Source organism: Polypterus senegalus, chromosome 12 (assembly GCF_016835505.1).
Source record: "Polypterus senegalus isolate Bchr_013 chromosome 12, ASM1683550v1, whole genome shotgun sequence".
NCBI lineage: Eukaryota > Metazoa > Chordata > Cladistia > Polypteriformes > Polypteridae > Polypterus > Polypterus senegalus.
In genome coordinates, this window is record NC_053165.1 from 133241992 (window position 1) to 133268513 (window position 26522).

Consider the following 26522-nt stretch of genomic DNA (forward strand, 5'->3'; position numbering starts at 1 on the left):
GTGTGTGTGGCCCAGTATGATTCAGTGAGGTATTTTTGAGTGTCTTGTGGCACAATAGCATATTGTCAACTATTGGTCCCTGCTTTGTGTTCATTAGGCTCCAGATTGAACATTTGAAAATCGATAGACAGATGAAAAATATAATTGGCAGATACAGACATTAAGCAAAAACATTTTTTCTTAAGAAACAAAGTAAATATTCTTGTGGTCACCTCTGTGAGTGTTCTGTGGAAGAAAAAGGAGCATACTTTATGATAAGCTCAATTATACATACAACAATGGTGACACTGTCTTATAGCAAACACTAAAAAGGATTTTAGAGATTAAGGCTGATACATCATTATATTCATGCAGGTCAGGTTTTCTTAAACCATGAGTCTCAACCCAAACCGGATTGCAGGATTTTGTAGTAAAATTTGCCTAACGTGTCCTTGTGCAAATTCTTTGGAGAGTGACAACTCTCTATTAGGCCATTGTGGTAGCATGTGATTTGAGATGCAGCCTACAGACAACACTGCTGACACATCGCAGACTGCTCTCATTTCTATGGTGTGAAAATATAAATACTGACCCCTATGACACCACCACTCCGCACACAACCTTTAAAATTATTAAACTTAGATGACTGACAAGCTTGTGAGGTGAAGGGACCACAGTGCTGAACTGAAATGTTGAAACAAAATTAAGAAGTGCAGCACAGCACAGTATTCAGGGAGTTAGTGAGGGCAAGTGAATAGGTTTGGGGTGTGTATAAAGTGCCATGCCATTGTTGTACGCTAAATTCAGTTTTAGTGGCATACATTGAATCTAAATCTGTAACAGGAGTGCAAAGATTTTGTATCAAGTTTAACATGTCTTGGTGAGAAAGAATTCCTTCTTGTAACACTGTTTTAAAGTGGTTTCATAAATTTCAGTCTACGACTTGTATGATGCACATGTTTGTTGGAAATGTAAGGGCACTAGAAGATATCAAAAGGGTGACACATGACATAGAGCAGAGCCCTTGGCATTCAGCGGGACATCAGTTGGTAGCACTGAATATTTCACTCTACACCTTTTGCTAAATTCTTTATGAAGATCTAACACAACACCTGTAAAACATGCATAAACTTTTACAAAATATTCTAGCTACACAACTGAATTTTTGTTCTCAGTATATTGAATTGTTAAATTTGTGTATAAGAATGTCCTGTTAATGTTATCTTAAAAACATAATGTTACTTAAGACAAGGTAAATAGACTGCATCAGTTTTTGCCTATTTTATTGCTTACCTAACATAATAAAACCAAAATGTTTTCAAGTAGAGACTTGTAACATGTTCCCCCTCTCCAGTGCCATGACTCAAATGACAAAGTTGATAATTTCTTTTATCTTTTCAAAAATGATTACATCATTGTGGCACACATGTTCTAAAGGAGTATTTATTTCTCTTACTTAAAGCTAAGTTTACGCTTCACGGTTTCACTACTGATGGATGCTCGGCTGAAACTTTTTACGTTTCAAATATTTACAAAACATGCTTTTTACTTTTCATTTTAGTATGTGAGAAATATGCTTGAATGGAAACAAAAATTTATGTATGGTTTTGATTTCTTTAGTTATAATCCTCTTCTTGGGCTTCAAAATTGTACCAAATTTATCATTTAGGTCCTCAGATTAAAAAAGTTTAAGAACTGCTAACCCAAACAAGCAGTAGAAGGCACAGCAGCTCTAGAAGCTGTGCAGAGTAGAGCAACGACGTGTTTCTCTGGACCGAAGAGCAGGGCCTACTCTGAGAAGCTCAGGGAATAAAGCTTAATGGACTGAATCGTCTCCTTTCATTTATGGTAACAAAAAATAAAAATCAACGTTCAACTTTAGTTCTCACTCTAGGATGATGATATGAACAAACAAAGTAGGTTTTCCTGATTAAACAATTTATTCAAGCCACTTAATTGAACTAACGGATTGACAAAAAAGAGAAACACTGCTCTTACATTCCAGTCTTTTTTAGCAGCTCTGCCTGCAATTTGAGTGAGGAGTTTCCCCGCAATCTCTAGTTAAAAAGTCAGCAGTAACAAACAACCGAAGCCACAGTGCAGAATCTTCTGGGTTCAGCCGTTGACTTTCCTGCTAATGATTTGGTATGACAACATGTGACCATGAGCTGGGTGCACTATCTACAATAATTGTATCATTAAAAGTACACACTGGTAAGTAACTTACTTTACTTTCCTCCATCTCAGACCCCTGTTTGGATCACAGACAATGAAGTGGCTGTGAGGTTGGTTTTGAACCTTCACTGTGGCAAAGCCTTAAGCCCTAAAAGTGGTGGTTAAAAACAACACATACAGGCTCCAGCGCCTGCTGACCTAGTAGTAGAAAAGTGGCTTCTGGCTGTGAGACTCACTTGCTTATTCCTTTAAAAATACTGAAATCTGTACAGTCAAAGTAGGCTCACCTGACAAAAAATGATAGCATCAGATGAATTTGAAGAAAGGAAAATCAACTGCCTGATATGTGTATTTCCTCTGATGTTTATAAATGTATTCATCTGTATAATAAAAGTTCAGATGTAATGCTTAGATAGATACTGTTTTAATAAAATTTTGGATAGTTTCTGATTAATGATTTTAGTATGTGGCACATGTAGCATGATAGGCTAGGGTCAAACCACAAAGCTGAGCTCACAGTAACCGTTTTTTTTCTCTTCTTTCTGCTTTCAGAGCTTCATAATGTTGCAAAGTCTATAAATTTAATATAACCTACTTCTGTTAGATCTGCAGGCAAATCAATCCATATACTTTGCTCATTTTAGTTTACTGTACTTAAATGTTATTTAGTTTAACTGTAACAGGTACAGGTATTGTGTCTTTTTCTTAGCTTAGCTTTCATTGTTTTCCTGGTCTCTTGGGGGCTACAGCAACCATGAACCATAAGACCCTTCAACTGTGACAAATGGCATCAGTCAGTCTGTAGTGTTGGATCTGCTCAGCTGTTTTTTTACATGTGTTAGCTGGAGTAGGGGGCATTGGCCAATTCCGTCTGTGCATTGTTACTTAGCCCAGGGAAGGGTGCATAGACAGCGAACATATATCAGACACTCATTTCAAGTAAAGTATGTAGGATTGTTTTAACTATTTTAATTGTTTTAACACCATGTTGGTGTTTGTTGTCCTCTTCTCTCTGCTGTATATTTGTACTTCTAAGTGTGAGATGACACTGTCACCAAGCAGCTGTTTTTGAGTTTGATGGTCTGTTCTGCTTTCTAAATCATATATAATATGAAGAGAATGATATCAAAAATTGGTTTTGGATTTACATTACAAAGAATTTTGTTGATTAAACTGTTTAAATAAATACCCGTTTTCCTTACCTTTCTCACCTCCTCGCTGGTGGGTACAAAGAAGGTGCTGATGCCTGCTGACTGGCCACAATTGCTGAGGAGGAGAGACCTATAAATTCAAGAACATAACATACTGATTTAACACTGATGATAAAACAATTTATGACCTTGGAAATGCAACTATGCTGATATATTTAATTAGAAACAAGCGTCATACTTTTATTATCAATTTTCCTTCCATTAAGAAAAACACATTAATGAAAATTACATAGCCTGTTCAATAAGAGTTTGACAGTATACAGTTTATAAAAGAAACTTGGTCATCAGATGTTTCTTTGAATATCTAATATGGTTTCCAGAGATAGGAGAAGCTCAAGCTAGGGAAGATTTTTTATATTTATTACTTTGATATTCTCTCTATTTACCTCCTGTTGCATTTGCATTATCATTTTAGAGTAAACCCACCTATTTTGACAACTTGCCACTGTCCCAATTATAGAAGGGCACCAAAAGGGTGCTCTATTTGACTGATACATTTTTGTCAATGTTTAATTTATAGTGCATTAGTTAAGGAGATCATTGTCATCTAAAAGGGATGCAAGGAGTCTATAACAATAGTTTAATATGTACTAAACATAAGTTTTAACATTTGAAGTTTATTAATAGAAGTTACAGTGGGGAGAATTTGGGGAAGTGAAGGCAACATTAATTCCAGCAGGACTGATCATCATCTATATTATATACAAGAAAGATGCACGGAGGCCGGCTATGCATGTGCATGGTAGCCTAAGTGCTTAAAGTTTGCAAACCTTTGATGAAGCTAAAAATTGATGGGGATAAAGCCCAGAGATTGACGTACTGCATATATAGCTGGAAGCTCGAGTTCAGATAAGAGTGGTGATTTTTTAAATGAAAAAGTATCCCCCGGCAGGTTGTGTTTACCTGACTGCTTCCAAATGTATCAAGAACATTCATAACGAAAAATGTAAAAAAAACTACACATTTGACATACGTCCAAATGGGCGGTCTACTGAGCCTTTAATGTAGGTTAAAAATTGTAGGGGTTACATATGTGCTCTTTACCAGATACACATAACCTGCAAGAGGGATGCTGATATTCTGTTTTCTTAAATTGCTTATTAGCTATTTAAACAAAAATTTGTCAGGTCATGGCACTCAAGTTAAAAATGTAAAAAGTACACACTTTCATTTAAATTCCAATAAAAATTGGATGGCAGCATTCTATGATACCTTGGCTTCCATTTTTTTAAATTATATTAGCTACTGAATCTTTTTTACTTAATACTGGTATATGCAGCTTTATTGCAGCTCCACTTAGACTTGCATGTCATGAGAGGCTATATTTGGGGGTTAATGAAGCGTATTTGATCATTTGAATCCACTTTACAAATATTAAATATACAGTAATCCCTCGCTACATTGCGCTTCGACTTTCGCGGCTTCACTCTATCGCGGATTTTAAATGTAAGCATATCTAAATATATATCACAGATTTTTCGCTGGTTCATGGCTTTCTGTGGACAATGGGTCTTTTAATTTATACTACAGGGTGGGCCATTTATATGGATACACCTTAATAAAAAGGGAATGGTTGGTGATATTAACTTCCTGTTTGTGTCACATTAGTATATGTGAGGGGGGAAACTTTTCAAGATGGGTGGTGACCATGGTGGCCATTTGGAAGACGGCCATTTTGGATCCAACTTTTGTTTTTTCAATAGGAAGAGGGTCATGTGACACATCAAACTTATTGGGAATTTCACAAGAAAAACAATGGTGTGCTTGGTTTTAACGTAACTTTATTCTTTCATGAGTTATTTACAAGTTTCTCTTTGTTTACAGCCATTGACATGTCGCAGAGGTTAACATGTGAGGAGCGGATAGAAATTGTGTTGATGTCTGGTGAACGCAGTAACTGGGTCATTGCAGCAGATTTCAATGCAAGACACCCTACAAGACCACCCATCTCCCATGCTACAGTTAGCAAACTGCTTGCTAAGTTTCGTGAAACTGGTTCAGTGTTGGATTTGCCAAAATGTGGACGCATGAAAACTGTCACTAATGAAGAAACATCAGTGGCTGTCCTAGCTTCATTCAGCAAGAGCCCACAGCGTAGCACTCGCCGCATGTCACTGGAGAGTGGCATTAGTCGAACATCCCTTCGGCGGATATTAGCTACTCACAAATGGCACCCTTACAAACTCCAGCTACTGCAGCATCTCAACAAGGATGACCCAGATCGGCGCACTGAATTTGCAGAATGGGCAAAACAAAATTGGAACAGGACCCTCAGTTTATGCAGAAGATTTTGTTCAGTGATGAGGCAAACTTTTATGTGAATGGTGAAGTTAACAAACAAAACCACCGCTATTGGTCTGACACTAACCCACATTGGATAGATCCCTCCAAGACTGTTGGAACAAAAAATTGATGGTATGGTGTGGTATATGGGGTACAAAGATAGTGGGGCCATTCTTCATCAATGGAAACCTCAAGGCCACTGGATATGCGAAATTGCTACATGATGATGTGTTTCCCTCTTTATGCACTGAAGCTGGCACGTTCCCTGAGTTTTTCCAGCAAGATGGTGCACCACCACATTATGGGTGTCAGGTCCGAGCATTCCTAGATGAACAGTTTCCTGGAAAGTGGATTGGTCGTCGTGGGCCAGTTGAATGGCCCCCAAGGTCTCCCAATCTGACCCCCTTAGACTTTTATCTTTGGGGTCATCTGAAGGCAATTGTCTATGCTGTGAAGATACGAGATGTGCAGCACCTGAAACTACGGATACTGGAAGCCTGTGCTAGCATTTCTCCTGCGGTGTTGCTATCAGTGTGTGAAGAGTGGGAGAAGAGGGTTGCATTGACAATCCAACACAATGGGCAGCACATTGAACACATTTTATAAGTGGTCAGAAACTTGTAAATAACTCATGAAAGAATAAAGTTACGTTAAAACCAAGCACACCATTGTTTTTCTTGTGAAATTCCCAATAAGTTTGATGTGTCACATGACCCTCTTCCTATTGAAAAAACAAAAGTTGGATCCAAAATGGCCGACTTCCAAATGGCCACCATGGTCAGCACCCATCCTGAAAAGTTTCCCCCCTCACATATACTAATGTGCCACAAACAGGAAGTTAATATCACCACCCATTCCCATTTTATTAAGGTGTATCCATATAAATGGCCCACCCTGTACATGCTTCCTCAGTTTGTTTGCCCAGTTGATTTCATACAAGGGACGCTATTGGCGGATGGCTTAGAAGCTACCCAATCAGAGCATGTATTACATATTAACTAAAACTCCTCAATGATATAAGATATGCTTCCTGCGCGGTGCTTGATTGTTTGCTTGTCTCCATCTCTCTCACTCTCTCTGCCTGACGGAGGGGGTGTGAGCAGAGGGGCTGTTTGCCTAGAAGATACGGACGCTCCTCTACAAAATGCCGCTTTATCGCAGTGCTTCTGCATACTTAAAAGCACGTATTGATTTTTTGATTGTTTGCTTTTCTTAGCAGCTCTCGTTGACATTCTCTGCTCCTGATGGCGCTCCTTTGAAGATAAGATATGTTTGCATTCTTTTAATTGTGAGAAAGAACTGTCATCTCTGTCTTGTCATGGAGCACAGTTTAAACTTTTGACTAAAGGGTGTTATTTCATGTCTAGAGGGTTTTAATAATGTTAACAGTGTGGGAGAGTTTATAAGGGCTTAAAATATATAAAAATAAACTACACAAACATATGGTTTCTACTTCGCGGATTTTCACCTATCACGAGGGGGACTGGAACACAACCCCCGCGATCAAGGAGGGATTACTGTAATGCATATGCAATATAAGCAAGATGATACTGTGTGCCCCCCAATTATATATAGGTTGATTAAATGAATAGTATGGAGACCTGATATTTCAATATGTATTTCACCCATATTGCTAACAAGAAATTCAACACAATGTAGTGGTAAGTGGCAACTCCCACATTTCCCTTAATATGTGAACCATGGCAGTAAGGTTTCTCCCCAGATCAACTGCTGTACAGTAGCTCTGAACCGTAACTTTGCGGGGGTCTCATGGCCTCAGTCATTTGCGGATTTTTCCTTAGAACCTAACTAATAATTGGTAGTGAAAACCGCAAATATACTCCGCAATTTTTATGGCTTTTTTCATGGCAATACTGTACTGAAGAGAGAACAGGAAGCAACTGTAGAGAAAACCGCACCTTGGGATGGTGAAAGTAGCCAATAGAATTTGAAACTGCAACTCCCAGCAGTCCCTGCAGTGGCTCTAATTGGTCTTCTGCTGAGGGTGCTGGAGGTGCTGAGGTAAAAGGATGTCAGCGCAGCTTTTAAAAAGGGGGCTGGTGACCAAAAGCAAAAAAAAAAAAAGTTTTTGTAATTTGTGTTTCAAGTTCCTGTCTGTCTGCCTTCTGTTGGGTTAACTGTACTTCTTCATTTTGTCCTGGATCGTTTCATGCGTCTAGGTTGTCTGCCGTCTGCCTGTGTACATGAGCACTGTATGTGGATTCATGGCCATCCTGCAAAGAAAGGAGCGCGCCTGAACCCGTCTTTACCATTTCAGGAACTATCGGTAGGACTATCTGTACATTCCCATTCAACATGCGGATCTTTGGACTATCTATTTTCATTATTACATTTCATCCGTTGCCGTTTTTCATGATTTACCGTGTGTGTTTTGTTTGTGCTTTGTTGTATTTAATGTGTAATTGCCGTAAGGAGAACAGGGGTGGTATCGTTGTTTTCTTATTTCATTTGTTTTCATTACATTCTTTATTTGCTGTTTGATTACCGGTTTGCTTTGTTTTTGTCTCTGTGTGTGAGTGCGCACAGGTCGGGTCAAGGCTGGGTGCGTCCCTGGAATCTCCACCATACAAATAAAATACCGTCTTCTCGACTGCGTGAATCTTAGTGGCAGCCCCTTTTGAGCAGGGGGGCTGAACGCACCCCTAGAAGACACAGATGCTCCCTGGGATTGAGCCACTGCACTAGACTAGCCTGCCAGCATCAGCGCTTATCTCTGCGTGCTTGCATATAGACAGTTCAAGCACAGTTGGTTCAGTGATTTTCTGAGTTTCATCCATGGCGCAGTTGCACTTTGTACATATTGTTCCAGTGGTTTTTCTTTAAATAGTTTTGACAGTTCATTAGCAGTGTGTAAAATGATCAGTGGTGCATTAAGTGTGATGCTCTTTGCATGAAAAAAATGTGTTCCATTAAAATTTCACTTTTTCTTTGTGAATTGTGACGTTTACTTAAAGTTCAGCAAAAAAGTATTTGGTGTCCACAGATGCATTAACCCCCAAGTATGTGGCAGTTTAAGGGTTAAAGTCCCAAGATGCTGCCAAAATGAGCTGCACCGTCTAAGGCTTCTGGCAATAAAAATGCGCTTGCATGAATTACAGTACATACAGCGGTAACATCGGTATTTTACATTCTAGCACTGCGGGAGACATAGCAGTACAGTAAACAGGTTTACCTTTACATTCTTTATTTTTAGGTAAAGCTGAGTTTGAAATGAAAGTGTTTTGGGGGGCATATTTATGGTTTAAACTATGAGAATAGGCTTTTTTTTAACCACATCCAAAATTTGTGGGTGCTCTAGGAACATAACCCCCGCAAATTTTGGGGGATGGGTACTGTACTGATCCTGCCAACCAGTTGTGGTCGATAGTCTCTTGATTCTCATTTCTTGCACTCTACTTTAAAACTTAATTTTCTGTTGTTAGCCCATTTCTTACTGTTTTGTAATTACATAAATGTTATTTATCGTGAATTTCTGAGTGGTGCTTTGCATAAAGACATCTGCTAAATATCAATAATGATGAACCCTTATGGTAAGAAACCTAGCACATTTAAGTATTTAAGGTGTAAAGATTTATTGTAGCAGATTTCATGTTTTTATATATATATATATATATATATATATATATATATATATATATATATATACACACACACACACACACGAATGCTATGTCAAATAAAGGAACCACTTGCCGTGACACTGTGTAAAGAGACTTTGCCTCCAACGTTGACATTTGAGGTTTGATCCCCGCGAGGAGTGCAGTGGAGTATTGTAATACAAATTCAAATGTATTTAACATTTGTATATGAACGTGAAAGTCCAAGATGGAAATGTCTTTTCACAACAGTATTAGAGTCCGATCTGGGCCAATACCCTCTTGTGGGCTAACGTGCACAAATTAAACAACATGACTGACCAGCTCTCTCTCTTTCTATTATAAAATTCAATTTCTGTTTGTTTATTAAAGAACCATGTGAAAAATCACCCCATTTAAATAGACGCTTAAAATGTCAACTTGTCTATGTTTAAATATCCAGAAGAAAAGTAAAAACTTGGAACAGGTCAGAAAGGAGGAGTGTGTACTGCTCAACCCTCACTTGTCTCTCAGCAATTGAGTTCTGTATTATGACTGTGGTGCATTTTATGCACTCCATAACATTTCAATATTATTACTGAACTGTTGAGGTAATTATTACTTTTGTATGAACTGTTCTATGCTTCAAATTAATTTTGTTTTGTTTCTATAAACCTTACACTTGATTTCACAGTAAAATAAGGGGTAAAGCAGAGAAGCACTAGATATTAAATTTTATTAAAAATACATGTATTTCTACTGCAAAGATGCAATGAGGAATTCATGTTTGCTTTTTGGTTATTTTCAAATGCAACGTACATTTTACCACTCTTCAAGGTGAAGTCAAGTAGAACAGCTAGTATAACATATATAGTATTTAGATATGCTTGATTTCCTTTTGATTATGTATTTTCTGAACGTTGGCACATTGTAATAAGGGATTCCTCTGCACCAAACAGTTCAAGTGTAAAAACAATAAGCAATGAATTTAATAACCTGAACATGCATACTGCAAATTCTAAGAGTTTTTAACGGTCTATTAAATATATTTAGTGGCAAACCTCAATATTCAGCCTAGGCCTTCAACACAGTGACAAGATATGGAAATAAAAGCATCAAATGTTGTACTAAATTGATTTATCATAGTGTATTTCTGAGATATAAAGACCTTTTTAAGCCACACACATACTATGTAAGTACGGTACCATTTTTAGAAAAATGCACCCATTAATAAACAATTTAAGTGTTAAAGAAAATTGCAAATTCTATGATTAACAAACAGCATACAGCTCTTAACAAGCATGTTATGCTAAAAGACCACACTTGAATATTTTATAATGCTTAAATGTAGAGCACACACATTTGACAAGAAGTGGGAGGCAACAGTACCAATCCAACATAATCGCCTTTTTAATAAATTCAAAGCAGGCACTGTGATCACCACACCATGCTGCTAATGTTCTCCCGCTTTCCCAGAGTAAAGATATGAAATTTGTCTTTTGCACTAAATGCTCAACAGTTCTGTTAAATCAGCCACACATTTTAATTGCTCATACAGCTGTAATACTTAATATTATACATAGACTTTCATTGTGCCTGTTTGTGACAGAAAGTAAACAAATAAATTTGGGGAAGAAAAACGGAAATTTCTCTCTTCTTTATAAAGGTTTACCTACTGAATGTTAGAAATAATATCAGACTACAGTGGTGTTCCTGTCTATAATATGAAGTGGTAACAGTTTAGCCTTTCATTATTATTTGGTATTTGAAACATGAGTTGCTTTTTGTTTACTATCAGTTATTAATATGCCAGTTGTATTCTTTGTAAATGCCTTGGTTCTACTTACCTTCTCTTTAAGTTTTCATTACTAGAAAAAAAGTAACACTTTAGGTATAACTAGGAGAATTTTTATGTACCCAAAAGTGTTTTCACTCTGTAACTATCACTAAAGGTATACTGTGAAAGTCAAAATGAACCAAATATTTTATAATGATAAAAATGTCAATCACCATTCCTTGCCTATGCTTATCAGTAAAACTTTGTTTATGGCCATAAAGTGCTTTTTAATTCTAACAGTAACAGTAGTCAGGTCACTTTATCCTTAGATTTTTGCCCAGAAAGAGTAAGTAAGAATACTGCTAGTTTATTTCATATAGGTCAATGGGGCACATTCTGAATGTCTTATAAGGAAATGGAGTGGGAAATAATTTTTATTCAAGAAAATAATCAACTGTCCATTTGTGAGCTACAAACTGATGCTGGGGACAAGGTGTGTTGATCTGTTCAACTCAGTGAGCTGCCACCAAGAAAATTGATGAAAAGTTAGTGAGTGAAAAATGTCGACTTTAACCACTGATTATTTTTTGGTGAACAGAAATCAACCAAAAATAAAAGGCTCAAACTGAATGATGTAATCTATGAATTTCTACACCAGTAGTAAATTGACACATATGATGAGGATAAGAGGAACTGAACCTTGAACTCATGAAATGCCTTGACTAAAAGGAGTATTAGTTCAGACTAACCACCCCACCCTTCACAATGTCTAAAACCAGCACCAAAGTGGACAGGCAGGGGGCTTGATATTCTCATTTGCATTTATATTCCCATCCCCCGTGTACAGAAGCACATATCATCCTTTTTGAAAACAGAATCCAGTTCAGGGATGCAGGGTCCACAACTCTGCCCAGTGTATGATGGTAAAGACTGTTGACTTCTCTCTACTAGAAAACTGTCAAATTACATAAACGCTTAAGAAATATCAAAATATTTCTGGCACTTTAACAAAACTCTTACCCAAAGAATTGACTTTTTATATTTTTAACTAAGTATCTAAACACTGTGGTAATTTTACCATGACAGGTACTAGATTTTTCATCTTTCCAAACATCACTTAACAAAACTAAGGTGTTTAACCACATTTAGGTTTCCTGACCTGTTGCATAAGGGAGGTCATACTGTCCTGAAAGCAGCGGATATCCAAGGTGGTGATGTGAGGATATCAAACGTTGTGATGGAGAAGAGCGTGGCCGGTCCATCTCTCTCTCTCTCTCTCCAGTGCTACCTCCACGTTCCCGTTCATGCATCTGCTTGTCACTCACTGTTGGAGACTTGCTTTTATACTGGCTGGCATGCTGCTGGAGGATATCCAGAGCCTTGGCTTCTGAACTGGACTTACTACTGACTGTTGGACTGGCCCTTGATTTCTCACCTTCCTCACTTCCTGACATTTTAGTGCCATAAGGGGAGAAGGAGTAACCAGAAGCGAGGTAGGAACCTGAAAATATGGAATGGTTAGATTAGAGCAGTCATTCATTTCTCAGTTATTTAGGTACACCTTTAAATGCCATTAATTACAAGGTTACTTATGACATTCTTCATATAGATATTAAAATATTTAAAGAGATACCTTTGAAAACTTAAGTGGAAATTCAATATTTTAACTTAAACAATTCTAACACAGATGGAATTTCACGACTTTGATATTTTATGTGCTTTTTTCCTTTTCTCATTCCTAAAATAGAAAGTAAATGTTTGAAATTTTATCCAGTGACAGAACATTTTAAGCTGCAGAGCTATGCAGTTATATCACAGCAACTAGTATAAAAATATCTAAAAAAACACAAACAAAATATCAGGTATTCACGGCAGTTATATAAATTTTTCATCTGGTTTCTGTTGTTTACCTAACTTACTTTTGCTGACTACTTTATACTATGCTTTTTTGTCTTTACAGTATATACTTGACCAACACAATGGCTTTCATTCTCACACGCACTATGGAGGGATGCACCTAGCTGTGTTCAACAAGCATACATGTATTGACAGATGATTATTACAGGAGAAGGGCATCATTTTTCCAAAAGCATGTATCTTGTCAATTTTTCTAATCAAACTAAACACCTTTACACGGTTTCTTTGAAATTTTTCTTGCTATTAAATCTTTGCATTTAGAATTTATGTTGATGCCTTGGGCACTTAACTCTTTGTAAGTATGTTTATTTTTGTCTTTGTGGTTTCCATTTTCTTGGCTTTTCTGTATGTTCCTGTTAATCAACATTACTTTTTTTTGGTGTTCATAGGAGCTATTATAATTTAGGCCAAAACTCATGTCTGACTTTGTAAGGTGCGGTGAGTGAAACAAGCTCTTGGTAGCTTTCTAATAAGACAAGCTACTGTAAATAAATTTTCCTTACTCTGTGACTGAAAGTCACCCCACAAGCCGACCTCCTTTCATTATTTTCAAAATTTTAACTGTGAAGCTTCAGCAATACACTAGGAAGTAATAACATTTATTTTTCCTTGCTGGTTGAGACAGCAAAATGCCATATACAGTAATTTATTAATAGAAAAAACTAGTAAATTAGCAATTTGCATAAATACATTCTCTTTGTGGTGGACAGCCAGGGCTCTTAACCAGCTGGGACGCTCAGACAATGGAAGTACAGAGAGAAAGAGTATTTTCAGGACAGTTTCTCCCCTGGACCGATACAGGGCAACCCTTGGCTTACAGTGGAACCTCAACCATGCTAGGGCTGTGGCCACCACCAGGGGGTGCCTGGATGTTTGGCAGCACTTCCACCACACCAGGAATACGATCGTTGGGCACCTGGAGTCCTTCTGGGGGCCCTATAAAATGGGCCAGTTGCCACTACTCAATGGCAAGTGTCCGGAGGAAGAAGGACAAAGTCTGTAAGGAGGACTGGAGGTGAAAAGGTCTTTGCTTTGCTGATTTATACTGTGCTGTTTGCTCTGGACATTGTTCTCTTACAGGGAGTGAAGGAAGTGCCACCACGTGTACATAAAGGTGTAATTTGTGGGAATTTGTATCTCAGCCTGTATGCGTTTCACACCCTGTTCTAAAAACTGCATATATGAAATTCAAGAAACTGTAGAGATCTTTAATAAAGAACAATCAGATGTGGATAGCATGCAACTTACAGACATTGAGTCTAATACTATGTGAATGAACCTTGAAAACTTTTAAAAGTTGAATGGCGAGATTCTAAACAAACATGCAATAAAATCTAAAGTAACTGACTTATTATGAATCAAATTCTTTCATTACCTGGGTAGTTCTGCATCATGACCGAGGGCATACCCCGATAACCTGGATGGTTAGGATCATAGCCCTGCCCGTAAGGGTAACCGTGCATATAGGGCATATAGGACTGGTGCTGAGCAAGGGGTGAGGAGAACTGCATGTGCACTGTGGGCCGGGAATCCTTGCTCAAACTTCGATGATCTTCTGAGGAAGAAAGAGCTAGTCGAGGGTCTGGACTCTCCTTGGTCTCGTCTTTAGGACCAGGATCCTTGGCCCGAGCTCTCTCATCCTTGCCCTTTCTTTCTCTATCATCTTTCCACCGCTCTTCATCCTGCTGCTGTTGCTTTTGAGACTCTGGATACTTGTTTGGGTAAATATATGGCCACATTCTTGCATCAGGCTCCTACAGTCATAACAAACAACAAAATTTACTTTTCTAGTACTTTTAATAAAATAAAAAAAAAAAAAAGCAGCTTAAGTAACATATCACCAGCTAGTTTTGCCTTTCAATTAATTACTCATTATTACTTGCTCTGGCATAAAGAGAAAAACATGGAATAACAAAAAATATCATGTGTCATAAATCCGTAACAACCTAAAAACAATTAGGCAGCTACAATCAACATGTAAATGTGCAAGATAAAGGTGACCATCTCCCAACACGTTGATTTGATAAACTGATATAGCAATCATTTTCATTGGAAGCAGACAGAGAAGCTAAAGAATATTGTTCCAGAATTTCCCTTCACATTAAAATTGTTTTCCAAAGATTTTCAGATGTAGCATTCATATACATAGTCTTAGCGAGTCAGGAACAGTCATGGTGTACTTCCTTCACCGCCAGTCGAGTAACTTGACATTCTCAGTGACTCACTCAGACTAGTATGCGACTGGCACCAACAAAATTGAGAGCAAGACAACCAGTAAGCACTCAGCCAGAAGTACAAGGCATACAATGCAGCCACAAAGCAAAAAGGAGAGAGAGCATGTTTGATTAAGTAAAGGCAATAAAGGCTTGTGTCCAGTATCTTGTGTTTGTCATACTATGACAGACTCAAAAACAGAAAAAAGAAGGGCCAGGATTGTGGCTGAACTTACCATATCTGGAAAGCATTTGGACAAGCAACAGCACTGTCTGGCAAAGCAGTAATCAGCTGTCAGAATACGGTGAATTCATAATATCTTAAAAATTTAAAAATGAACTGAAAATGTTGAAACACAGTTGTGTAATTTGTATTTCCATGAGATTCCTAATCATTTAATCTGACATTCTGCAGTCATTTAAGTTCAACTAGAAATTCTGCAGAGTGTCACCAGTTTAAGTCACTCATAATAGAAATAATGGCCCCAATGGGTTACATCTCATCGCTTCTTTATTCACGGTACACAAATAACTACTTCTAACATGCACATTCAGTTACAGTGATTGAGATCACTGATGACAATACACAATTACAGGGCTCAATTATTCAAAAACAAAAGAACAGATGTCATGATATACAATTTTAAGTTCTTAGGTACCACATTTTTCTAATCTGTGAGCTCAAAATATCTACCATGGTCAAGAAAACGTACTATGGGCCATTCTAAATTTTTTAATTTTTAGTACTAATTCAAAGAAAATGTATTTTTGTGTTTCTTAAATTGGTTATATGCAACTTATTGGAGAATGATGAGTGCTTCTGCTCTCTTACAGTATGTTTGACAAGATATAAGCTTCACTATATAAACTTTTATGCAACTGTTGGTGCTATGGCCATAAATGTTTACAGTTATTTATTTGTCATCATACTACAGGGTGTCCCAGAAACACTTTGAATTATTATAAATACAATTTTTCTTAAGACAACACTGAAACAAGTGCAGTTTAATTGAACTTCCCTCACATTCAAGAGGAATTTCTGGATGAGGACCAGTTTTATTTCCAGCAGGATAGAGCACCTGACCTATTGGCAAAGGACTTTTTTTTTTAGTGGGGTCATGTCAAAAAAAGGTTTATCTAACAAAACTGCAACAATCAATACAGTGGAACCTCGGTTCAGAAACGGCTCGGTACACGTACAACTCGGTTTACGACCAAAAAGTTCGCCAAACGTTTGCCTCGGTTCACGACCACACACTCGCTATACGAACAAGCCAGTTTCCCTTTTGGTTTGTGCGCGCCGATGATTTCTGCACGTGTTGCATTGTTCTCGGTCAGATGTGCGTGCTTGCACGTGCGTGCGTGCTTTCACTGTGAACTCTTTGTGCTCTATTCCATTTCCCTTCCGGTTCGTACGCACTGATTATTGTATTTAAGCATGTGTTGAGCCGCTCCCTGTTCATTGTCCTCAGTCAGACGTGCGTGCTTTACTTGTGAGCTCTTTGTGCTCTACAGTATTTCGTGTGCTTTTGCAGTTAACCATGGCTTCAAAGCAAGTGAAGAGTGGTGAGAAGAAAGTTTTGAAGAAAATTTAAATCGAAGTAAAGAGAAATTATTGAAAAGTTTGAGCGTGGCGTTCATGTAACTGATCTTGCCGCAGAGTACAAGAAGTCAAAATCTACGATTTCGACTATTCTAAAGCAGAAAGAATCTATTAAAGCAGCTGATATTGCAAAAGAAGTTACAGCGTTAACCAGGTAGAGGCCTCAAGTCCTGGAAGAGGTGGAAAAACTGTTGCTAGTGTGGCTGAACGAGAAGCAACTTGCAGGGGATAGCGTAAGCGAGGTGATGTTATGTGAGAAAACCAGGAAGATTCATGGCGATTTGCTGCAAAACTATCCTTCTATGAGTGCCGGTTAGTTTTCTTGGTGGTTTATGGTTTTTGTATTACTGTACGGATTTTTCAAAAGTAAATTTTTCAGTTCGTAGCGTGATTTGTTGCAATGTTACTTTTCTTGGTGGTTTATTAAATTACAGATTTTTCAAATGTTCCGTTTTTTCCCTGTGCTTAAAACTCATTTTAAAAAAAGTGTTTACTGTACAGCGATCGGGTTGTAAGGCTATTAGCGTGAACTCCTGCAATGTTACTTTCTTGGTTGCTTGTGGTTGGTTTTTAAATAAATTTCGGATTTGTTGTAATGTTCCTATTTTTTCCCCTGTGCTTAAAACTAATTAAAAAAAAAAAGTGTTTACAGCGATCGGGTTATAAGGCTATAGCGCGAACTCTTGCAATGTTAGTTTTCTCTGTTGTTCAAGGTTTTCTCGGTGTTATTCGATGTTTTTACATTTAGTTTACTATTAGATGTGCATTCTATCATATAATAATTAACTATATTTGTGCTTAATCTTTAAAAAAATATATATTTACATACAGTTCGTATGGTGTGGAACAGATTAATTGTATTTACATACAATCCTATGGGGGGAAATTGCTTCGGTTCACGACCAACTCGGCTTACGACCAGAGTTTTGGAATGAATTAGGGTCATGAACCGAGGTTCCAATGTACATTGAAAACAGTAAATAAAAGAGAATGCGCCCAAATACCAAATTAAAAGATCTGTGATGTTTGCAAAGCCATTGGACCATGATATCAGCAGTGGCTGGACCAGAGCAGCCAGTAGTTTAAACACTCGTGATAACTGATTCTACATTTGTCTTCCTTAATTTGAATTATAAAATCTTAATAAACCTTTTATTTATAATCAGTCAAAGTGTGTATACATTTTCTGGGACTCCCGGTATATACTGAATAAACAAGACCAACCCAAGAATTATCTGCTAGGCAGGATCTGCAGCAGGAAACATGCAAACATCCACACTCATTCACACTGGAAGCATTTTAAAGTCTCCAATGTTTAAAATACTTCTGATGGCTCTAAACATTACAGTATGCCATAATGTTTAGTAAAGATGACCATATTGGTGGATTACAATCTCCTTAGTCACTGTTGTTCTTCATTGTCTACTTCCATTATTTCACAATATTGACAGCAACTCTTTGTAGCTGTGATCCAGCTTTCAGTCTTTCACCCTGTAAAACCACACTAGGTCCTTTGTTAGGTTAGGTGAAGAGTGGTCTCTTTTATTTATTTTCAAAAAGACTCCTTTTACTGTGCTATTCCAGAATAAAAATCTGGCATCAAACAAACATGAAGCTCCACAGATCAAAGCTTTTTGTCCCTGACTGAAAAAATCCTTAATTCAGTGTCTGCCCTGTCAGAATAAAAAAAAAAATCTTAGATCGGGGAGTCTCACTTGTCACTAATCTGAGTATATTTACATATCAATTAGTGTTATTCCAGAATTTGATATTATAGAGACATCAGAGTTCAGTGGCCAGCAAACATTCTACTGTATATTCTTATTTGGCCAGTTTTGTTCAGCTAGAAGGAAGTGAATGTACTTCTTTGATACTAGTTCTTCTTATCTATGTAATAACAATTTGATTACAGTTCAATATATTTTGTAATGGATGAATTTAAAGTACCCAATACATTATTGTGGGCAGCGGGAGCCTAACACGGTACCGTCAGGCACAAATTAAGAACAAGCCAGGGGACAGGGAATGTCACATCCATACACAGACCCAACCACCAATGTCACATCTTTGAGATGTGGAATGAACCCAGAACACCCTAACAAACTCTATTAATCCCAAGTCAAAGATGGAAACCTTGACCATGGAGCTGTTGTGTGTTATTAATAAATGAAATTACAAGAATAATAAAAAAAAACCCAACATAAATTATGTAATAATGAACAGCTGCCATATCATTCGGTACTGATAAGCTCAAAGGTGAATTTGATTTTACTGACTGACAATCCTACTTTCAAAGGCCTCACTTTAACTTGGATACCGTGTCCCCATTTTTGTGTAATAGAGGAACAAGGCATTTCACTGAGTAGTGAAGGGTGAATGCCAAACCAAACCCTATTTTTATAAAGTTGTATTATGTAATTAATATTACTCTAGAAGAATTATAAAATATTTCACAATAAGACCTAGGCTGACAAATAATAAAATACATCAAGTACTTTTTTTGCAAATGGTGGTTAGTGAATTCACATTTAACAATGTGCATGTTAATTGATCATTCTACATAGGGTTGATTTCTGCCTTTATTCCAGTTATGGTGGGATGGCTCAGAAAATGGATGAATGCCTATATGTTTTTCAAAAATGAATTGTTTTGCATATTTTACCTTAGAAATTAAGCAAAGCAACTAGTGTATGGGGTTTGCTTTAAAAGAACACTAATATTGACTTTTTAATTTGGGCCTTGTCACTTCATGATGTACAGTAACTACTGTAAATGCAACTTCCAAATCAACAAAAGGGAAGTCAATTTTCAATGTCCAGATTTGTGAAAAATGTAGCAGTAGCAGCACGATAGGAAGATATTGCCTCATCTCAAACTGTTTTAATGTTGAGTGCTGAAAAGTAGTCCAAAACAACTGTCTACAACACCTCTCATCTTGTATGGTGCAGTTCCAAGAGATAAATAAAAAAAACAAAATCCACTTTAGAGAATTTGGCTCATTTAGTTCTGATCCAGTTGATAACTAAAAAATCTCCACTTTCATTCATTCATTTGGGCAGAAACCAATTCACTGGAAATGGCGGCAGAGGTGGGATGAGCCAGTAGCGGTGAAGAATAAAGAGAGGAAGAAAAAAACAAAGTGGGATTGGTGCTACGTTTTACGAAATGAAGAGGACTTTTTAGAAATATAGACTATTTATGTATTACTAATTTTATAGTTATTTTAGAGTTCTTATTCTTTTAATGTCCTGTTTTTGAAGGGGGCTTGGCTTCATTTTATTGAGGGTGTTGTTAGTTAGTGTTTTTAAAGTTTTAGTGCAGTAATAGGGCTAGCCATGGACTTTGGCCACCACTTACAATGGGTTGATAGGAGTGCACAACTGGAGAGATGTGTGATAAGAGGTCTGTGGTAATGCTGCAAGGTTCTGATAGGATATGCTAAAGAGACACAAGATTTTAGGAAGAGGCATTGCAGATCATGAATGTTTAAATACAGGGAGTGCAGAATTATTAGGCAAGTTGTATTTTTGAGGATTAATTTTAATATGGAACAAACACAGTGCTATCAGTCAATCCAAAATGTTAATAAACCTGAATGTTTCACAACGGAAATGTGAGTGTGAACATCATCAGGGGAATACATATGTGCGCACAATTATTAGGCAACTATTAGTGTGCAGATTTATTATGCAACTAAAGGAAAAATGAAAATTTTCCCATCTCACTTGTTTATTTTCATCTGTTATAGTGAGAATAATAAACAAACACCTCAAAATTTACAAATAAACATCTCTGACATTTCAAATAAAATAAATCAATCAATCAATGACCAATATAGCCACCCTTCTTTCCAATAACAGTCATAAGCCTTTCCATTCATGGAGTCTGTCAGTTTCTTAAACTGTTGATGATCAGCTTTTTGTGGAGCAGTGACTACAGCCTCCCAGACACTCTTCAGAGAGGTGTATTGTTTTTCTCCCCCGTAAATCTAGCGTTTAAGAAGTGCCCACAAGTTCTCGATAGGGTTTAGGTCAGATGAGGAAGGGGCCATGTCATTATTCCTTCATCTTTAAGGCCTTTACTGGCTGGCCACGCAGTGGAGAACTTCGATGCAAGTGATGGAGCATTGGCCTGCATAAAAATCATGGTCTTTTTCCTGTATCACTGTTTAAAGAAAGTGTCTTCGAAAAACTGGCAGTAGGTTTGGGAGTTGATTTTGAGTTCATCTTCAATGCAAAAAGGTCCAACTAGCTCATCTTTAAAAATACCAGCTCATACCAGTACCCCACCTCCACGTTGGAGTGGAGCTCTGTGCCCATTACTGATCCACAGGTCCATCCATCTGGTCCATCAAGAGTCACTCTCATCTCATCGGTCCATAAAACCTTTGAAAAAAATCTGTCTTCAGATATTTCTTGGCCCAGTTTTGACGCTTCAACTTATGTTTCTTGTTCAGTGGTGGTTGGGTTTCAGCCCTCCTTACCTTGGCCATGTCTTTGAGCACTGAACACCTTGTACTTCTGGGCACTCCAGGTAGGTTGCAGCTCTGGAATATGAAAGTACTGGAGGATAATGGGTTCCTGGTAGCTTCACGTTTGATTCTTCTCAAATCTTTGGCAGCTAATTTGCGTCTTTTGTTCTCAACACGTTTCTTGCGACCCTGTTGACTATTTGCAACAAAATGTTTGATGGTTCTGCGATCACACACCAATATCTTAGCAATTCCAAAAGTGCTGCATCCCTCTGAAAGACTTTTTACAATTTTTGACTTTTCAGAGTCAGTTAAATCTCTTTTTTGGCCCATTTTGCCTGAGGAAAACTAGCTGCCTAATAATTCTGCACACCTTGATATAGGGTGTTGATCTCCTTAGGCCACACCTTCCCTCATTACACAAATACACATCACCTGACGTGCTTAAATCCAATAAGCATTCAAGTTAATACAGCTTGGAGTTGGAATATACGCATTAAAAATGATGATATGGTCAAAATACTCACTTGCCTAATAATTGTGCACACAGTGTAGAAGAACCTACCTTGGATTGTAACCTCATTTATTGTGGATTATTTATTGAACATTTTAACCTCCATGCTTTCACATGTTAATAGCTTAGTTATTTATTGAACTTGCTCTGCACTTCTGAATGCTGTTAACAACACTTGATACTTCTGTACCAACCCTTTGCTGACTGTGTGTGTCCTCATTTGCCCAGCTCATCTCAGTTTACAACTATCAACAGTTCTGGGTTCACGAGGCTCCCTGAGGAGCCAACCCAGACTGTCACAAAAGTACAAATAGAAAACTGTGTACTGAAAAAAATATTAACACTTTCTCTCCAGGTATAATAAATACATGGACGTTAATTTAAAACATTAATTACAAGAAAGAATGTACTTTATCAAATTCATCCAGCAATTATTCCACAATTAAAAAGGCAAATTGTTACATTTGTAATTTTATTCTATTTGTGATCACAGACAGAATTGTTCCACATTCTTTGTAGGATAGAAATAAAACTTCCCATTTATGCTGATTTGCCCCCTTTGTATAAATGGGTTAGGAAGATGGATGGATGGATGAATAGGTAAATCATTCAATGGTTCTTTTATGCTCTTCATTTGACGTCTTTAAAATTCTTCCAGGGTAAACAAATTCAAATAGTTTGCATAGTACTTTTTGTATTTCTTACCATTATTTTTTGGAAATATTACTTTTAACACAGAGGCATCCTCACAATGCAGTGGTTAGGGCTCTTGCCTCACAGCTCCAGTAGGTTAGGCTGAAATCCTCTTGTTTGCTGCCAGTGTGGAGTCTGCAATTCTTTCCCTGTCTACATGGATTTTCCTACCACACTATAAAGACAGGCCTGTTAGGTTAACTGGCACATCGAAGAATGATTGGGTGAATAAGTCAACCAAGATCGAGGTGGAGGCTGAAGTGCAGGTTGTGTTTGGAGTTGGTATCAGACAATATGATGAGAATGGGTTTCATCACCAAAGGATGCCCAGGACCACAAAAAGACTTATAGAACCACCGGCTAAACTGCGTACACATAGAAAACGACTGCTAGAACAGCAATGATGATGATAATGATGAGTGTGTAGGGTTGTGCCTGGTATTCTACTGATTCCTGTCATGCCAAAGTAACTGTTCTGAAAAGCCCAGGTCCTATGGGAACCCTGAACTGGATTGAAAGGGTAGAGAGAGAGTAAACGAATGATTTGTACAAGAGTATTATATTATGATAAAATTTGAAACATTCTTATGAGGTTTACTTCCTCTAGTCAATTATATTTGACTATCCTATGTTGTCTAATCAACTGAATTGACTGCAGATAGATTCTAAACCAGGTGTAGAAACATCTTAATGCTCATCAATAGAATGGGATGCACCAGAAGCAAACATCAAGTTTCATGGTAAAGGGTTTGAATACTTGTGCCAATCTGATATTTCACTTTTATATTTTTAATAATTTTGTATACATTTCTAAAATACTGTTTATGATAGGTCATTCTGAAGTACTGAGTGTTACTTGATCAGGGGAAAAAATATTTAAATGATTTTGGCACAAGGCTGAAAGAAAGCAAAATGTGAACAAAGTGAGGGGGTCTGAGTTATATCTGTATGTGGTTCACGAGGTTTGCCAAGGACAAACAACAAGCTACAAATCAATGTACTTTCTATTAATCAGTACTACCCAGCACATTTCCACAAATATTTATTAAAAAAAAAAAAGATTGGGGAAATTTCTGGGTGTTAAACCCACTAGAAGATGGGTAGAAAATGAAAGAAAAATACTGTGCCCTCCCCACTAATACCACCATTCTTGCCAAATAAAAGCAAACTGGGCTGTAAAAAACGACGTATTGTTTATCCTCTTGATCTTTCATTCAAAATATTAGCGTTTGCCACAGCGGATCATCCTTTTCCACATCCTTCTGTCCTCTGCATCTTGTTCTGTTACACCCATCACCTGCATCTCCTCTCTCACCACATCCATAAACCTTCGCTTAGGCCTTCCTCTTTTCCTCTTCCCTGGCAGCTCTATCCTTAGCATCCTTGTCCCAATATACCCAGCATCTCTCCTCTGCACATGTCCAAACCAACGCAATCTCACCTCTCTGACTTTGTCTCCCAATGCCTAATGTACTCATTTCTAATCCTATCCATCCTCATCACACCCAGTGCAAATCTTAGCATCTTTAACTCTGCCACCTCCAGCTCTGTCTCCTGCTTTGTGTTCAGTGCCACCGTCTCCAACCCATATAACATAGCTGGTCTCACTACCGTCCTGTAGACCTTCCCTTTCACTCTTCCTGATACCCATCTGTCACAAATTACTCCTGACACTCTTCTCCACCCATTCCACCCTCCCAGCACTCTCTTCTTCACCTCTCTTCCACAATCCCCATTACTCTGTACTGTTGATGCCAAGTGTTTAAACTCATCCACCTTCACCAACTCTACTCCATGCATCCTCAACATTCCATTGACCTCCCTCTCATTTACACACAGGTATTCTGTCTTGTTCCTACTGACCTTCATTCCTCTCCTCTCTAGAGCATATCTCCACCTCTCCAGGGTCTCCTCAACCTGCTCCCTACTATCGCTACAGATCACAATGTCATCAGCAAACATCATAGTCCATGGGGTCTCCTGTCTAATCTCGTCTGTCAACCTGTCCATCACCGTTGCAAATAAGAAAGGGCACAGAGATGATCCCTGATGTAATCCCACCTCCACGTTGAATCATCCGTCGCTCCTACTGCAGACCTCACCACTGTCACACTTCCCTTGTACATATCCTGTACAACTCTTATGTACTTCTCTGCCACTCCCGACTTCCTCATACAATACCACAGCTCCTCTTCAGGCACCCTGTCATATGCTTTCTCCATGTCCACAAAGATGCAATGCAACTTCTCTAAACTTCTCCATCAACATCTGCAGAGCAAACATTGCATCTGTGGTGCTCTTTCTTGGCATGAAACCATACTGCTGCTCACTAATCATCACCTTACTTCTTAACCGAGCTTCCACTACTCTTTCCCATAACTTCATGCTGTGACTCATCAATGTTAACCCCCTGTAGTTACTGCAGTCCTGCACATCCCCCTTATTCTTAAATATCGGCACCAGTACACTTCTTCTCCACTCCTCAGGCATCCTCTGACTTTACAAAATTCCATTAAACAATCTGGTTAAAAACTCCTCTGCCATCTCTCCTAAACACCTTCATGCTTCTATAGGTATGTCATTGGGACCAACGGCCTTTCCATTTTTCATCCTCTTCATAGCTGTCCTTACTTCCTCCTTGCTAATCTGTTGCACTTCCTGATTTACTATCTCCACATCATCCAACCTCTTCTTTCTCTTGTTCTCTTCATTCATCAGCCTCTCAAAGTACTCCTTCCATCTGCTCAACATACACTCCTCGCTTGCGAGTACGTTTCCATCTTTGTTCTTTATCACCCTAACCTGTTGCACATCTTTCCCAGCTTAGGCCCTCTGTCTAGCCAATCGGTACAGGTTCTTTTCTCCCTCCTTAGTGTCCAACCTCTCATACAACTCATCATACACCTTTTCTTTAGCTTTCACCGCCTCTCTCTTCACCTTGCGCCTTATCTCCTTGTACTCTTGTCTACTTTTTGCATCTCTCTGACTATCCCACTTCTTCTTTGCCATCCTCTTCCTCTGTATACCCTCCTGTATTTCCTCATTCCACCACCAGGTTTCCTTTTCCCTCTTTTCAGATGTCATGCTAAGCACCCTTCTTACTGTCACCCTTACTACATCTGCTGTAGTTTTCCAGCTGTCTGGTAACTCTTCACTGCCACCCAGTGCCTGTCTCACCTCCTCCCTAAACTAAACCTTGCAGTCTTCCTTTTTCAACTTCCACCATTTGATCCTTGGCTCTGCCCTCACTCTCTTCCTCTTCTTGATCTCCAACATCATCCTACAGACCACCATCCTATGCTGCTTAACTACACTTTCCCCTGCCACCACTTTGCAGTCTTTAATCTCCTTCAGATCAACTCTTCTGCATAGGATGTAATCTACCTGTGTGTATCTTCCTCCACTCTTGTACGTAACCCTATGTTCCCCCCTCTTCTTAAAATACATATTTACCACAGCCATGTCCATAATTTTTGGCAAAATCCCATATCCTCTGACCTTCATTCCTCTCCTTGACACCATACCTACCCATCACCTCCTCCTCTTCATTGTTCCCTTCACCAACATGCCCATTGAAATCCGCTCCAATCACCACTTTCTGTCCCTTGGGTACACTGTTCATCGCTTCATCCAACTCACTCCAAAAATCTTCTCTCACCCCCATTGCACACCCAACTTGCAGTGCATATGCACTAACAACATTCATCATCACAACCTCCAATTTCCAGCTTCATAATCATTACTCTGCCTGACACTCTTTTCACCTCCAAAACACTCTTGACATACAGTTCCTTCAGAATAACCCCTACTCCATTTCTCCTCCTATCCAGACCATGAAAAAACAATTTGAATCCACCTCCGATCCACCTGGCCTTACTCTCCTTCCATTTAGTCTTTTGCACACACAATATATCAACCTTCCTTCTCTCCATCATATCAGCTAACTCTCCCTCCCTTACCAGTCATACTGCCAACATTCAAACTTCCTGCCCCTCAGTTTCACTCTCTTTACTTTCCTCCTCGCCTCCTTCCTCCGGACATGTCACCCCCTCTTCCTCTTTGGCCAACAGTAGCCCAAATTCCGCCAGCA

The 26522-nt window shown here is 38.3% G+C and overlaps 1 protein-coding gene across 4 annotated transcripts in view; it reads right to left on the reverse strand.

The window, feature by feature from the left end:
* The window catches only part of LOC120541644 (zinc finger protein 609-like), a 241117-nt gene that overhangs the window by 3861 nt on the left and 210734 nt on the right, over positions 1–26522 (reverse strand). For all 4 annotated transcript variants that reach the window (XM_039773470.1, XM_039773469.1, XM_039773467.1 and 1 more), the window contains 3 exons: positions 14314–14692; positions 12181–12522; positions 3357–3435 (listed from right to left, as the gene is read on the reverse strand). In XM_039773470.1, the coding sequence (XP_039629404.1) occupies positions 3362–3435; positions 12181–12522; positions 14314–14692 (795 nt within the window). In that variant the 3' untranslated portion in view covers positions 3357–3361. The remainder of the gene's footprint in view (positions 1–3356; positions 3436–12180; positions 12523–14313; positions 14693–26522) is intronic.